At 44.1% G+C, this 14,775-nt stretch overlaps 1 protein-coding gene across 2 annotated transcripts in view; it reads right to left on the bottom strand.

Annotated features, from left to right (window-relative positions):
• The window catches only part of mau2 (MAU2 sister chromatid cohesion factor), a 65,878-nt gene that overhangs the window by 11,716 nt on the left and 39,387 nt on the right, over positions 1–14,775 (bottom strand). For both annotated transcript variants that reach the window (XM_087975927.1, XM_087975928.1), the window contains 6 exons: positions 13,975–14,040; positions 13,404–13,487; positions 12,941–12,990; positions 11,009–11,086; positions 8,507–8,618; positions 6,881–6,971 (listed from right to left, as the gene is read on the bottom strand). In XM_087975927.1, coding sequence (XP_087832053.1) covers positions 6,881–6,971; positions 8,507–8,618; positions 11,009–11,086; positions 12,941–12,990; positions 13,404–13,487; positions 13,975–14,040 — 481 coding nt within the window. The remainder of the gene's footprint in view (positions 1–6,880; positions 6,972–8,506; positions 8,619–11,008; positions 11,087–12,940; positions 12,991–13,403; positions 13,488–13,974; positions 14,041–14,775) is intronic.

The following is a 14,775-nucleotide window of genomic DNA, read 5'->3' as shown; positions in this document are numbered from 1 at the left end:
ACAATCCCAGGATCCTCAGCCGTTCCTCATATGTTAGACCTACCATCCCAGGGATCATCCGTGTGAATCTCCGCTGGACACGCTCCAGTGCCAGTATGTCCTTCCTGAGGTGTGGGGACCAAAACTGGACACAGTACTCCAAATGGGGCCTAACCAGAGCTTTATAAAGTCTCAGTAGCACAACAGAGCTTTTATATTCCAACCCTCTTGAGATAAATGACCACATTGCATTCGCTTTCTTAATCACGGACTCAACCTGCATGTTTACCTTTAGAGAATCCTCAACTAGCACTCCCAGATCCCTCTGTACTTTGGCTTTACGAATTTTTTCACCGTTTAGAAAGTAGTCCATGCTTGTATTCTTTTTTCCAAAGTGCAAGACCTCGCATTTGCTCACATTGAATTCCATCAGCCATTTTGCTTTTTATTTTACAGTTTACTGCAGAATTCCTTCCCCATACTTCCCCACTTCTTGTAAGACTCCCTCGAACATCTCTAACCAATCTTTTGGCCATCTGCCCCATTAGTAGCTCACTGTCAAATTTTATATTGGATATATGTCACAGAAACAGGCCATTTGGCCCAAATACCCCACGTCAGTATTTATGGTTCAGTAATGCCTCCTCTCATTCTTTCTCATCTAAATGTACTGTGGTGACCTCTTTTTTTCTTCTTCCTTAAACACTTTGACTAGTTTCCCATTAAATGCATCAATATTATTCACTCCATCTCTTGCCTATGCTAGCAAGTCCCCTATTCGCATAACTCTTTGGGTAAATAAATTTATTTTCAATTCTCTACTGGATTTTTTTTTTAATGACTATTTTATATCGACAGCCTTTAGTTATGCTCTTTCCTGTTAGAGGAAGCATTTTTTTGCCATTTTCTCTATTAAAACCTTCAATAATTTGAAAGGCTTTTATTAGGTTACCCTTCACCCTTTTCTCTCCCCCACCTCCAAGGAAAACAGCTTGTCAATCCTTTCTTGGTAAGTATACCTAAGCAATTCTTGAATCATGCTTCTGAATGTTCTCTACACCATCGCCAGTTCTTCTATATTCTTTTCTTATGGCAAGGATAATTACACCCAGTACTGTAAATGTGGTATAACGAAGCTTCAATACAAAGTTAGTATTTCCTTCATCTCTACTTTTCAATTCTATAAACCTAGAAATACTCTCTTTACATTATTTTTAAATGGCCTTGCTAGCCGGTGATAAAACATTTTATGATTGCTGTTTGCGATTACACTCCTAGATCCCTTTGTTCCTCTACCTCACCCAAACTCAAATCTACCAAATAATAAGTAACCTTCCCACTAAGGTGCATAAATTTACATTTCTCTATTTTGCTTTATAATACTGCCGTGACATACTTTTAGACATTTTACGCGAAAGGAGCCATATAAATGCAATTACGTTGTTTTCCTTATGTTTTTGAATCAGTTCATGGCTGTCACTTGCACATCATTGCCATGCACCACTGGGTGGCATGGATGCTAACTACGGCTGATTACTGACACCAGGAGGTAGGTGGGAGGACTGCACATACTGGTAAAACAAACATTTACAATTTGGAGGGTCTGAAACTTTTTAGAGAATCAGAAAACCAAAAGAAAAACTCCATCTCCCACACTAAAGATCCAACATTTGGGGGAGGTACACTTCTACGAACCACTCCCAGTAGCACACCAGTGACCATACAGTGAGAATCAGCTGGCTATTTGCTTGTGGGGACATCACTATCAAGCACAAGTGTGCATTCATCTGTCAGACATTCAAGAATGCAACTTTTCTACTTATTAGAGTTTTGTATGTAGTAAATTTCCTCAGAGGAAAAATAATCTCTTTCATAACAAAGTAACGTGTTTTTTCTAGTTCCTGGGTCATCATAGTGTTACTATCACTCAACCTCTCCGAGGAAGATATATAATGTAGGGAAATGGATGGTGACATCTTGAAAATTATTCAAATTACAGAGGAGGAAGTGCGCGATGTCTTGAAATGCATAAAGGTGGATACATCCCCAGGAGCTGATCAGGTGCACCCAGAATTCTGTGGGAAGCTAGGCAAGTGATTGCTGGGCCCCATGCTGAGATAATTGTATCATCGATAATCACAGGTGAGGTGCCAGAAGACTTGAGGTTGGCTAACGTGATGCCACTATTTAAAAAAGGTGGTATAGACAAGCCAGAGAATTATAGACCGGTGAGTCGGATGTCAGTGGTGGGCAAGCTGTTGGAAGGAATTCTGAGGGGCATGGATAGGATAAATAGACAAGGTCTTTTCCCTGGGGTGGGGGAAGTCCAGGATTAGAGGGCATAGGTTTAGGGTGAGAGGGGAAAGATATAAAAGAGACCTCAGGGGCAACTTTTTGATGCAGAGGGTGGTACGTGTGTGGAATGAGCTGCCAGAGGATGTGGTGGACGCTGGTACAATTGCAACATTTAACAGGCATTTGGATGGGTATATGAATAGGAAGAGTTTGGAAGAATATGGGCCGGGTGCTGGCAGGTGGGACTAGATTGGGTTGGACCGAAGGGTCTGTTTCCATGCTGTACATCTCTATGACTGGATGTACATATATTTAGAAAGGCAAGGACTAATTAGGGATAGTCAACATGGCTTTGTGCATGGGAAATAATATCTCACAAACTTGATTGAGTTTTTTGAAGTAACAAAGAGGATTGATGAGGGCAGAGTGGTAGACGTGATCTAAATTGACTTCAGTAAGGCTTTTGATAAGGATCCCCATGAGAGACTGGTTAGCAAGGTTAGATCTCATGGAATGCAGGGAGAACTGGCCATTTGCATACAGAACTGGCTCAAAAAGGTAAAAGACAGAGGGTGGTAGTGGAGGGTTGGTTTTCAGACTGAAGGTCCGTGACCAGTGCAGTGCCACAAGGATCGGTGCTGGGTCCACTAGTTTTCATCATTTATATAAATGATTTGGGTGTGAACATCGGAGGTATAGTTAGTAAGCTTGCAGATGACACCAAAATTGGAGGTATAGTGGACAGCAAAGAAGGTTACCTCAGATTACAACAGGATCTTGATCAGATAGGCCAATGGGCTGAGAAGTGGCAGATGGAGTTTAATTTAGATAAATGCGAGGTGCTGCATTTTGAGAAAGCAAATCTTAGCAGGACTTACACAATTAGTAGTAAGGTCCTGTGAAATGTTGCTGAACAAAGAGACCTTGGAGTGCAGGTTCATAGCTCCTTGAAGGTAGAGTCACAGGTAGATAGGATACTGAAGATGGCATTTGGTATGCTTTCCTTTATTGATCAGAGTATTGAGTACAGGTGTTGGGAGGTCATGTGTCTATATAGGACATTGGTTAGGCCACTTTTGGAATATTGCACGCAATTCTGGTCTCCTTTCTATTGGAAAGATGTTGTGAAACTTGAAAGGGTTCAGAAAAGATTTACAAGGATAGTGCCAGGGTTGGAGGATTTGAGCTACAGGGAGAGGCTGAACAGGCTGGGGCTGTTTTCCCTGAAGCGTCGGATTCTGAGGGGTGGCCTTATAAAGGTTTACAAAATTATGAGGGGCATGGATAGGATAAATAGACAAAGTCTCTTCCATGGCGTGGGGGAGTCCACAACTAGAGGGTATAGTGTTAGGGTGAGAGGGGAAAGATATAAAAGAGATCTAAGGGACAACGCTTTCATGCAGTGGGTGATACGTGTATGGAATGAACTGCCAGAGGAAGTGGTGGAGGCTGGTACAAGTGCAACATTTAAAAGGCATCTGGATGGGTATGTGAATAGGAAGGGTTTGGACGGATATGGGGCAGGGCTGAAAATGTGTTGCTGGAAAAGCACAGCAGATCTGGCAGCATCCAGGGAACAGGAGAATCGACGTTTCTGGCATAAGCCCTTCTTCAGGAATGAGGAAAGTGTGTCCAGCATGCTAAGATAAAAGGTAGGGAGGTGGACTTGGGGGAGGGGCGTCGGAAATGCGATAGGTGGAAAGAGGTCAAGGTGAGGGTGATAGGTCAGACTGGGGTGGGGGCGGAGAGGTCAGGAAGAAGTAGGAAGGCGGTACTGAGTTTGATGGATTTGACTGAGACAAGGTGGGGGGAGGGGAAAGGAGGAAACTGGTGAAATCCGAGTTCATCCCTTGTGGTTGGAGGGTTCCTAGGCAGAAGATGAGGCGCTCTTCCTCCAACCGTCGTGTTGTTGTGGTCTGGCGATGGAGGAGTCCAAAGACCTGCATATCCTTGGTGGAGTGGGAGGGGAGTTGAAGTGTTGAGCCACAGGGTGGTTGAGTTGGTTGGTCCGGGTGTCCCTGAGGTGTTCTCTGAAACGCTCCGCAAGTAGACGGCCTGTCTCCCCAATATAGAGGAGGCCACATCGGGTGCAGAGGATGCAATAGATGGTGTGTGTGGAGGTGCAGGTGAATTTGTGGCGGATATGGAAGTTTCCTTTGGGGCCTTGGAGGGAGGTGAGGGGGGAGGTGTGGGCGCAAGTCTTGCACCTCCTGCGGTTGCAGGGGAAAGTGCCGGGAGTGGAGGTTGGGTTGGTGGGGGGGGGGTGGATCTGACGAGGGAATCACGGAGGGAGTGGTCTTTACGGAATGCTGATAGGGGAGGGGAGGGAAATATATCCTTAGTGGTGGGGTCCGTTTGGAGGTGGCGGAAATGACGGCGGATGATGCGCTGTACATGGAGGTTGGTGGGGTGGTAGGTGAGGACCAGTGGGGTTCTTTCCTGGTGGCGGTTGGAGGGGCGGGGGTCAAGGGCGGAGGAGCGGGAAGTGGAAGAGATGCGGTGGAGGGCATCGTCGACCACGTCTGGGGGGAAATTGCGGTCCTTGAAGAAGGAGGCCATCTGGGTTGTACGTTTTTGGAACTGGTCCTCCTGGGAGCAGATGCGGCGGAGACGAAGGAATTGGGAGAATGGGATGGCGTTTTTACAGGGGGCAGGGTGGGAGGAGGTGTAGTCCAGGTAGCTGTGGGAGTCGGTCGGTTTGTAGTAGATGTCCGTGTTGATTCGGTCGCCTGAGATAGAAATAGAAAGGTCGAGGAAGGGGAGGGAGGAATCTGAGACTGTCCAGGTGAATGTGAGGTCGGGGTGGAAGGTGTTGGTGAAGTGGATGAACTGTTCAACCTCCACGTGGGAGCACGAGGCGGCGCCGATACAGTCATCGATGTAGCGGAGGAAAAGGTGGGGGTGGGGCCAGTGTAGTTGCGGAAGATGGACTGTTCCACATATCCTACGAAGAGGCAGGCATAGCTGGGGCCCATGTGGGTGCCCATGGCTACTCCTTTCGTTTGGAGGAAGTGGGAGGATTGGAAAGAGAAGTTGTTCAGGGTGAGGACCAGTTCAGTCAGTCGAAGGAGGGTGTCAGTGGAAAGGTACTGGTTGGTACGGCAGGAAAGGAAGAAGCGGAGGGCTTGGAGTCCTTCGTGATGGGGGATGGAGGTGTACAGGGACTGGATGTCCATGGTGAAGATAAGGCGTTGGGGACCAGGGAAGCAAAAATCATGGAGGAGGTGGAGGGCATGGGTGATGTCCCGAACGTAGGTGGGGAGTTCTTGGACTAAGGGGGACAGGACCGTGTCAAGGTATGTGGAGATGAGTTCGGTGGGGCAGGAGCAGGCGGAGACAATGGGTCGGCCGGGGCAGTCAGGTTTGTGGATTTTGGGCAGGAGTTAGAAGCGGGCGGTGCGGATTGTGGGACTATGAGGTTGGAGGCGGTGGATGGGAGATCCCCCGAGGTGATGAGGTTATGGATATGGTCTGGGAGATGATGGTTTGGTGGTAGGGGGTGGGGTCATGGTCAAGGGGGCAGTAGGAGGAGGTATCTGCAAGCTGGCGTTTGGCCTCAGCGGTGTAAAGATCGGAATAGGGGCAGGTGCTGGCAGGTGGGACTAGATTGGGTTGGGATATCTGGTCGGCATGGCTGAGTTGGACCGAAGGGTCTGTTTCCATGCTGTACATCTCTATGACTCTATGAGGTGCACAAACAGATCAGAGTAACAGTTCTTTTGACACTGAGCATCAAACTGAAAAGGCTGCAGTTTTGGAGACTGAAAATTAAGTGAAGCCTAAAGCTCGAGCGTAATGCAGTTTCTGTACAGTTGTTCCGTTAGACTCTGACAACATTGGAAATTTAGATGTGGAACAACTCACAATGGACAAAACACCTTAGCATTCTTCACTTCCGCTAATCATGTTAGTGCAAAGTACAGAGGGGAATTTACTTGGTTGGAGCAGATAAAGCAGCCTCAGCTCCCTTTCACCTGGATAATCTGACAAGCCAGAGCTGATGGATGAATTCGGTCAGAGCCTCCACTCTGCAACACTTGAAATGTGACCCTGATGGTTACTCAAAGTACATCAGCTGGGGGAAAGTTAGGATCATTCCTGGTTGTGATGCCCTACCAGGGTGAACAGCTTCAGTTCCACATGGAGAATGACTTCTTGCATATGATAGAAGGGGGAGAATGCATGATACTGTGGAACTTTACTCCACCGTGAATTAATGTGACTAGAGGATCAGTGTGCTGCTGGCGGGATGTCTGGGTGGGTGTTTGGGGGTCAGAGAATGTAAGAGGGTAACAGAACAAATAAAATAAAATGGCCCACTTTCCACTTGAAGAAAGCAGACAAATAAAAGACAAAATCCTGCAACATTGATTCTAGTGAAAAATGTCACATCGGTGTAATTTTAACACTCTAGGACGCTACACTCACAACAAGCAAGGTAAACATAGGATGAACAAACTGCCAGGAAGGGAAACTAAATCTGATTGAGAGTTCCACACCGACTCTGATTCTATTGTAATGCATTTAATTATTACACCTGATCACCCTAGATCCCACACACAGCTATCCAAGATAGAACACTGCCTGTTACCTGACTTTTACTTACCCCGGAGTAATGCTGAAGACCACAGCTGCACTGACATGTCTGGGATCTTGCTTGCCAGCTGCATGGCTGGCACCACCATGTTATTACTTTCCTGTGAAATGGAAGACAAGTAAGCAAGCCTGTGAACTCAATGAACCCTTTTCACATAGATTTGTCAAATGAATGGTCACTTCTATAATAGATTAGATTATGGCATAATTAAACACAACATTATTGTTGTCCCTCACTTCAACAACAGTGTCTACACAGGGTCACAATTTTTTTGCCAAGGATCTTCTTGTGACCGAATAGGATGATTTGCAACCTGAAGATCTTTGGGAACGTGGGACAGGATGCCCCAAGTAGTAGTTGGATCTGGATTGCAGGATTTGCTTCCCTTGCTTTACCATGGAACACTGGCTCAGTGGTTAGCACTGCTGCCTCTGGAGCAACAGGGGCACAGATTTGATTCCACCCTCAGGCTACTGTCTGTGGAGTTTGTATATTCTCCCCATCTCTGCGTGGGTATCCTCCAGGTGCTCCAGTTTCACCCCAAAGTCCAAAGATGTACAGATTAGAGTGGACCGGCCATTCTAAATCACGCTATAGTTTCCAGGGATGTGGGGGTTAGGTGGGTTAGCCATGAGAAATGCAGTTATAGGAATAGGGTAGTGGGTTGGATGGAATGTCCTTCGGAGGGTCAGTGTGGACTCGATGGGCCAATTGGCCTCTTTCGACACTTTAGGGATTCTATGATTTTTTTGCCTACTCTGTCACTATTCTCTCTCATCATTAAGACAAAGCCTAACTGACTGAGGAATAAATATAGAGCAGGACACTACTGGATAATCACATTCATCTTTAAAACTGTGCCATTGTCAACTTGAGGGCAGGAGTAAGGACCTCAGTTTAACGTTCTATCTGAAAGCCAGCACCTCCAACTTTATTGCAGCCGGAAGCATTGGTCTGGATCTTGAGAGAGTGAGAGTGTGAGACAGCGAGCGCGTGAGAGAGCGAGAGAGAGACAGACATATAACTGTGCAAGGAAAACGGCACAGTCCTGGGCCAATCACAAAAATAAGCCAGTGTTCCCCAAACAGCTGCTTGTGAGCCGAAGCAGGGGGCAGCAATAGTGACTGTGGAGCAGAGACTCTGATTTACCATTTTTAAATAACCATGATTATTTTTGTATGTGAAACTGGCCCAATCCGATCAGCTCTGAGCCCCAATACACAAATACACCTTGAGAAATGACAAGTTGTCTTAATTGGTTTTTGTGCCTGTACGTCTGTTGATTGAATACCCAGTCACTCAACAGCTCAATTTACATTCTGGGATTACACCAAATATGAAGCATTACAATGGGGTACACAGCAGAAAAACCTTTGGGAAGCACTGCAAGAATCAGCACCCACTGAACCTGTAACTGTGCTCTGCAGAACTTACCAGACAACAAATGCATAAGTTGTTGCAGTACTGTTCATAGTAGGAAAAGGGCAGAGCACATTGATCAAAGCTGGTGAAATGGCAAGACTGAAGAAATACTGGGCCCCCTCACCTACTTCAATGTTGAATAAACATTTTGCAACACAGCTACTCAAACCAAATGCCCATCATGATATTTTTCAGTAAGAGGACTCAACTCACTCTGTGGTTTCCTAGTGCATAGAATATGTGACCCAGTAACACTAAGGAACAGGCTGTTAATCGATTCAAATCCTCTGCATTTGACATTTTCAGAGTCTCTCGTAGAAATCGCCTTCAAAACAAAGAACACTCAGTCAGTCACTGTTTCGAGAAGAGATCTGCTGTGACAAGATGTGCAAGGGACCGATGTACCTTTTTCTAGTGCACTCTCCTTCCTCACACCATTTTGTGTCTATGAACACCAATCCGTTCTTCCAAATCTATGTCAACCTTAAGAAAATAATACCAGTTGCCATACAGCCACTAGAGTCTGTTCTGCCATTCAGTAAGATCAAGCTGCTAGACAAATGTGAAGCTTTGGAATTCAGAGTATGAAATTTCTCCTTATCTTAGTCTGAAATGACAAACTCCTTATCTTCAGACTACGATACCTAGTTCTAGACAATCCAGATTAGGGAAACAGCCTGTTAAGTCTCTGAAGTCTCCTGCTATTTTCCCTGACCTTGCATTTTCATTTCTCACATCATTCATTATTAGTCTGCACAAGGATGAGAGCATCTCGAACTTTACAATGGAGAACAGCTACAACTGGGTAAGTTAGAGGCAATGACAAGTACCTTGAGATATTTCTACACAGTTTGCATGGTGTAATGATGTTATGATCCCTGCACAGGCTGAGGATTTATTTTTAGAAAGTAAAAATTGTAGTTAATAGTGGAACAGATAATACGGACTGTCACATTTCAAGATATCAGCAAACAGATAAAAGCACCAATTTTTAACACATCCCAAAAAAAAGTAGTGCATTTTATGTCAATGGATGAGTCTTAAAATGATTTTTGGCACTTGAAGTAAATCTTCAAGTCTGTTCCTTTACTATTCTTTCTAACTTCAGAGTTTGGATCTTACATGTCCTTGACAGACATTATTGGCAAGGGGGCATAAGGCTATCAATCCTCATGTTTACAGCTGACATGATCCCCAGAATATTTTAGGTGGTCATGGCAGGTACAAAAACTGGCAGTTCACCCACCATATGACAATAAATAAAGGTCAGTTAGCAAACCTATTGGCCAGGAGGAGACTGCCCCACTGTAATACAGCTGACCTAGACAAGCAGAAGAAAGTGCATATTAAAGTCATCGATGCGTGGATGGAGGGCCTTAAAAGTAAGGCTTTTGCTGAGCACAGATCGTTCGTCCTCAGTGAGGGGAAGGTCTGGGGGGGGTGGGGGTGGTGAAAACTCGGCAGGGCTGGGAGCTAGGACCTGGAGTAGGTTTTTGCCCAAAACATCGATTTTCCTGCTCCTCGGCTGCTGCCTGACCTGCTGTGCTTTTCCAGCACCATTCTGATTTAAACTCTAGTTTCCAGCATCTGCAGAAATGGACTGTTCCCCCACCACACCAACCTCTATGTATAATGAAGCCTCAAAACTGTCTTTCATACTGCAAGTTTTCCTGGAGATTTCTTTCTCCAGTCACAGCTTCCCAACTTGTTTAAATTCTAACTGGAGTGTGAGCTCCCACCCACATGGTGAACCACAGGTACCTTTTAACCACTCTAGCTCCCAGATCTCCATGACAATGTCTGTCACCCTGGGCATTGTACCCAGGTAGAAATGCTGATTAGATATCCTTGAGAAGCCAAACTATATCTAACTTGGACATAAATGGAAGTTTAAAGCAATTGTTTACAATCAAAAACATTCTCTATGCTTTTCTGGGCCTTTGGAGACTCAAGAATATTTTTACTATTTCCACACATTCTGCCACTTTTATCACCAGTGTAAAAGTCTGCCCAGTAAAACAATCTGGGCCCCTTTAAACTCTAACAACAATCAACCTACCCAGGCTTTCTACCAGGCAGACTTCAGAGTTGGCCATATGATCTCATACAGTATCGAAACACAATCTTATAAACCTCAACTCCAACAATGAATCACTTGCATTAATCATTACGTCATCACTTCTGCAATGAGCTACACAAATAATTTTCATCAAACTTAACTGGCAAGTTTAAATATCAATAAAGCTACCAATAGTGTCATTTAAGGAAGGCAGATAAATCTAAGACTGACTACTGCAACAGTATCACTGTTGGGAAACAACCCCTATCCAGAGAGACAAATAGTGGCCAAAATGTGTAACTGAAGAGGAGGTTTCTCAGGTCACATCTGTAAGCCTAGGTGACGGATGACAGCTAGAGGTTGTGGAATCAAAGCAGGACTTCAAGAACCGGGATAACCAAGTATTCACAAACTTCTAAAAGTTTTTTTTTTAAAAGTATCAATTAATACAAGACGTTGAAGTCACATATTTATTGAGCCAAAAGGTTTGCTTTTGTAAGGGAATAGAAGGCGGGTAGAGATCAAGCACTGTTGTGATTCTAGAATTGGAGTGAAAGGTATTTCAGTGGAACAATGGAAGCAACCACTCTATTCATTAGAGATGTCTCCCTCAACAACTAAAGCAATCAGGCAGCTGTGGAAAGCTAAACACTCACTTTGCTTCATTGTACCTTCCCTGAAAGAAGGACAGGAGGCCTCGGATGTAGAATGCAGCTGCTCGGAGACAGTGAGAACTGGAAGACACAAGTAGGACACAGTGTTATTTCGGGCACAAACACATGACAGTGTACAATGGATGGCAAAAGAAAAGAAGCCAAAAATTCATCTCTGTCCTCTTCCAGAGAAACACACATATAGAAGTGGAGTGTTTGAAACGTGTCTTGGTTCAGGAAAAGAAAATTCTGATTTCCACGTGGGCTTGATTTACATTTACAAAATACAGACATTGCTTATTTGAAACTGACTGATGTTGGCATCTCCATGGAGACAACAGCAACTCTGTAGTGCCAGACCTCCTGCACACAAATCAGCAGGAGGTTGCAAAGCGAAGTCTGGTAGACAGTGCAAGAACCTTCAATTGGTAGGTGTCAACTGGTGTGCCGTCAATTGCTCTGCGCGCACACACACACTCTTTCTCTCTTTCTAGTGGCAGTGCTGGGTCACTCAATGCTATTACACACTCACCAACACCCCCACAGATATCATGCAAATGAAAACTGAGCACAGTCAATCTGCAAGGCAACAGTGCAAGCGAGCGTGCAGGTTACAATCCAGTGCCCTAAGGACGTATTAACAGTGTAGGATGTATACAGACACTGGGTGAGGATCAGGGACTGTTGAGATATTCCCTCCGACAGCTTGTAAGTTGGCTGACATTTACTGACTAGTCTCTCCATATCCTTTGGGAGAAGTACTGATGGCATGGTGGAACTGCATCCTGGCAAGAGTCAGCCCCCTCAACACAGGAAAGAGAAAGAGAAGTTAGCAGAAGGTATATTGCATTAGAGATGGAAATTGACTTGTCAATCTGCAGGCTTTGAGCAATCATTGCTTTTTTTAAAACAAAAAATCAAGTCCATTTCCTCATATTTACCAACAGGGAATTTGATTTCTGCACTTAAACAACTCCCCATACTGCCAATGTTTCTCTCCAACTTTCCTTAATTTTCATAATAATTAATTTTACTGAATCACCTATTTCATAACCTAAAAAAATCTAATATTGCTCCCTCTAGTCGTATATAAAATCATCGCAAGAAAGAGCGGCCTTGGAAATGAAATCTTTGAGGTATCCTTTCCCATCACTTAAAGATTGATTGAACTTCAATTCTGAATCACTACATAATCCTGTTTCTACTGCCCCCCAACTCACCAGAACAGGAGGGTTTAAAAATATTAATTATGAGGAGGAGTTACATAAAATTGTGCAATATTCCCTTGAGTGTTGAAGATTGAGAATTTAATCAAAATGTTGAGAAAGGTACTTTGAGGTAGATAAGGAAGTTATTTTCTCTATTAGGAGAATCTTATCAAAAGGGTACAAGTTTAAATTTAGAAATAGAAATAAGCCATATTGGAGTGAAATCATGAAGGTTTGCCCATTCAAAGGGCAGTATAAATTGGGAACTCTGTGTCCAAAAAGATTCTGGATACTGAGGGAGCTGTAACACAACTAGAACTTTAAAGGATGAGATCGACCTTTTTTCACCGTGGACAAGTCTATCAGGGATATAGTGCAAAGACAGAAAAACCAAGGTGAAGTTCAGATGAGGTTCAGAGGTTTAAATGAGTGGTGCAACAGGCTCGAGGAGTTGAACAGTTTATTCCTGCTCATCTATGCATTACCCTTGAATCTTCCAGTGACCTCTCATGCAAACAAACAGCACAGATTAGACGCAAAGCAAATTTCCTCAATACCATCCCATCAAGCATTACCAGATCAAATACAGCATTCAAGTCCAAAGTCCCCTCTACACATTTAATCATCAAATCACAGTAGCCTCAGCTATATTAAATATGCCTTCCCTTGGATAATAAACTCTCATGCTCTGTACAGCAGTACCAAAAGAAACCAATGACTTTCTTACCTGACTGGGAAGTTGTGATCTGGATTTATCCTTTCCAATAGATTGTACAACTATAATAAACAACAAAAAAAATCTTGTAAATGGATTAATACTCTGAAGTACAACAATCCAACCTTGCAAAAAGAAGGGCAAATCAATATTAAATAACCCGATTCTGCAAGATGAGCAGTTGCAGACCCACATGATGCATAAATTTCACAAACTGTGGTGTAGAGCTGACTTGCATTTATAAAATATCATTACATCTCTCAGAAATCCTTCAAGGTATCAACAAAAGCACTTTTGTAGGTCAGGAGTTCATGTGGACTCTCACCATGCCAGGGAGACGGTGGTGTAGTGGTATTGTTACAGGACTGGTATCAAGAGACCTGGGCTAATGCTCGAGGGACATGGGTTTCAATCCCACTGGGGAAAATTGGGAAATTAAGAGTTTACAGTAAAGGGTGCGCATCAAGTCTCTTACCTCCTGATGTCTGTTGCCTTCCCTAATGTAGACGCTGGCCAGGTTTGTGACTATGAACGCCCATAATTCCTGATGTGTAGTCAACTGTAACAAGAGAATAGGTTTAGAAATACTTGGAATTTGTATAGTCTGTTACCATTAAAGTTGTAGTCAATTCACGCGCAACATGAAATCGGAAACAGCAATCCGAGTATCTGACAGTGATGCCGGTTGAGGGACAAATATTGTATGAGTCATTAGGGAAGAATTCCCCAAATTTGCTTTGCTTAATTCTATGAGATCTTTTATGTCCACTGACATGACAAACTGGTCTGTGACCTAACACCTCATCCAAACAACAGCACTTCTAGCAATACAGCATGCTCTCTGAACTTGGACAGTCAGTATGGATTTTGTGCAGAAGCCTTTGGAATAGGGTCTGAACCCAGGAATACTAATCCAGAGATGAGCGTTCCACCTACATAGCCAAAGCTAACACCAGATACAGAGTTTCAGATAAGATTCTGCTCCCAACTCACCACACGACAAGGGCTGTTACAGTTTGTAAAAATAAATATGAAAGGTCTCTTACCCTAAGTGCTGTTGTGAACTGTGCTTCTGCATTGTCCATGCAGTTTACAGAGATGCAGTACAAACCCTGTGGGAGGAAAACAGGAGTAATTATTTGCTGGCAAACATGTTCAATTTATATAAATGTGTGAACAAGTCAAGTCATCCTTATGAAGTTAAGAGGGAAGGAGTGACAGAAAGCAAGAGAGAATTCAGCAAAGCCACTGAGTAATAGGAATAATTCCAGTGTGCCAAGTGTAATAACATTGGGAAACAGTGACATTATTATGGTGGCACGGTGGCTCAGTGTTAGCACTGCTGCCTCACAGCACCAGGGTTCCAGGTTCAATTCCAGCCTTGGGCGACCATCTGTGTGGAGTTTGCACATTCTCCCCATGTCTGTGGGGGTTTCCTCCGGTTGCTCCAGTTTCCTCCCACAGTCCAAAGGTGTGCCACGCTAAATTGCCCACAATGCTAGATGCATTAGTCAGAGGGAAATGGGTCTGGGTGGGTTACTCTTCGGAGGGTCGGTGTGGACTGGTTGGGCTGAAGGGCCTGTTTCCACATTGTAGGGGATCTAATCAATATGATTAGCTATTGAAGCACTGAAAATGTAATCTGCATCAGAAACAGGATATCAACTCATCCGTTTCTGTTTGCTAGGTCAAAGTGGTGCACCAGGATGTAGTGAGGATAAAGGTTTTACAAATCTGGGGTTTTGTGGCAATGTCCCTACCTCTGATCTAGGAGATCTGGGGTCAAGTCCCATATGATCCAAAAGTGCATCAGAACACCCCTGCACAGGTTGATTAAAAATAACTGT

This window comes from Chiloscyllium plagiosum, unplaced genomic scaffold (assembly GCF_037043375.1).
Source record: "Chiloscyllium plagiosum isolate Xiang-an unplaced genomic scaffold, Cpla_swu_hap1 HiC_scaffold_28, whole genome shotgun sequence".
In the NCBI taxonomy this organism is placed as follows: domain Eukaryota; kingdom Metazoa; phylum Chordata; class Chondrichthyes; order Orectolobiformes; family Hemiscylliidae; genus Chiloscyllium; species Chiloscyllium plagiosum.
This window is presented reverse-complemented; position numbering and strand designations above follow the sequence as displayed.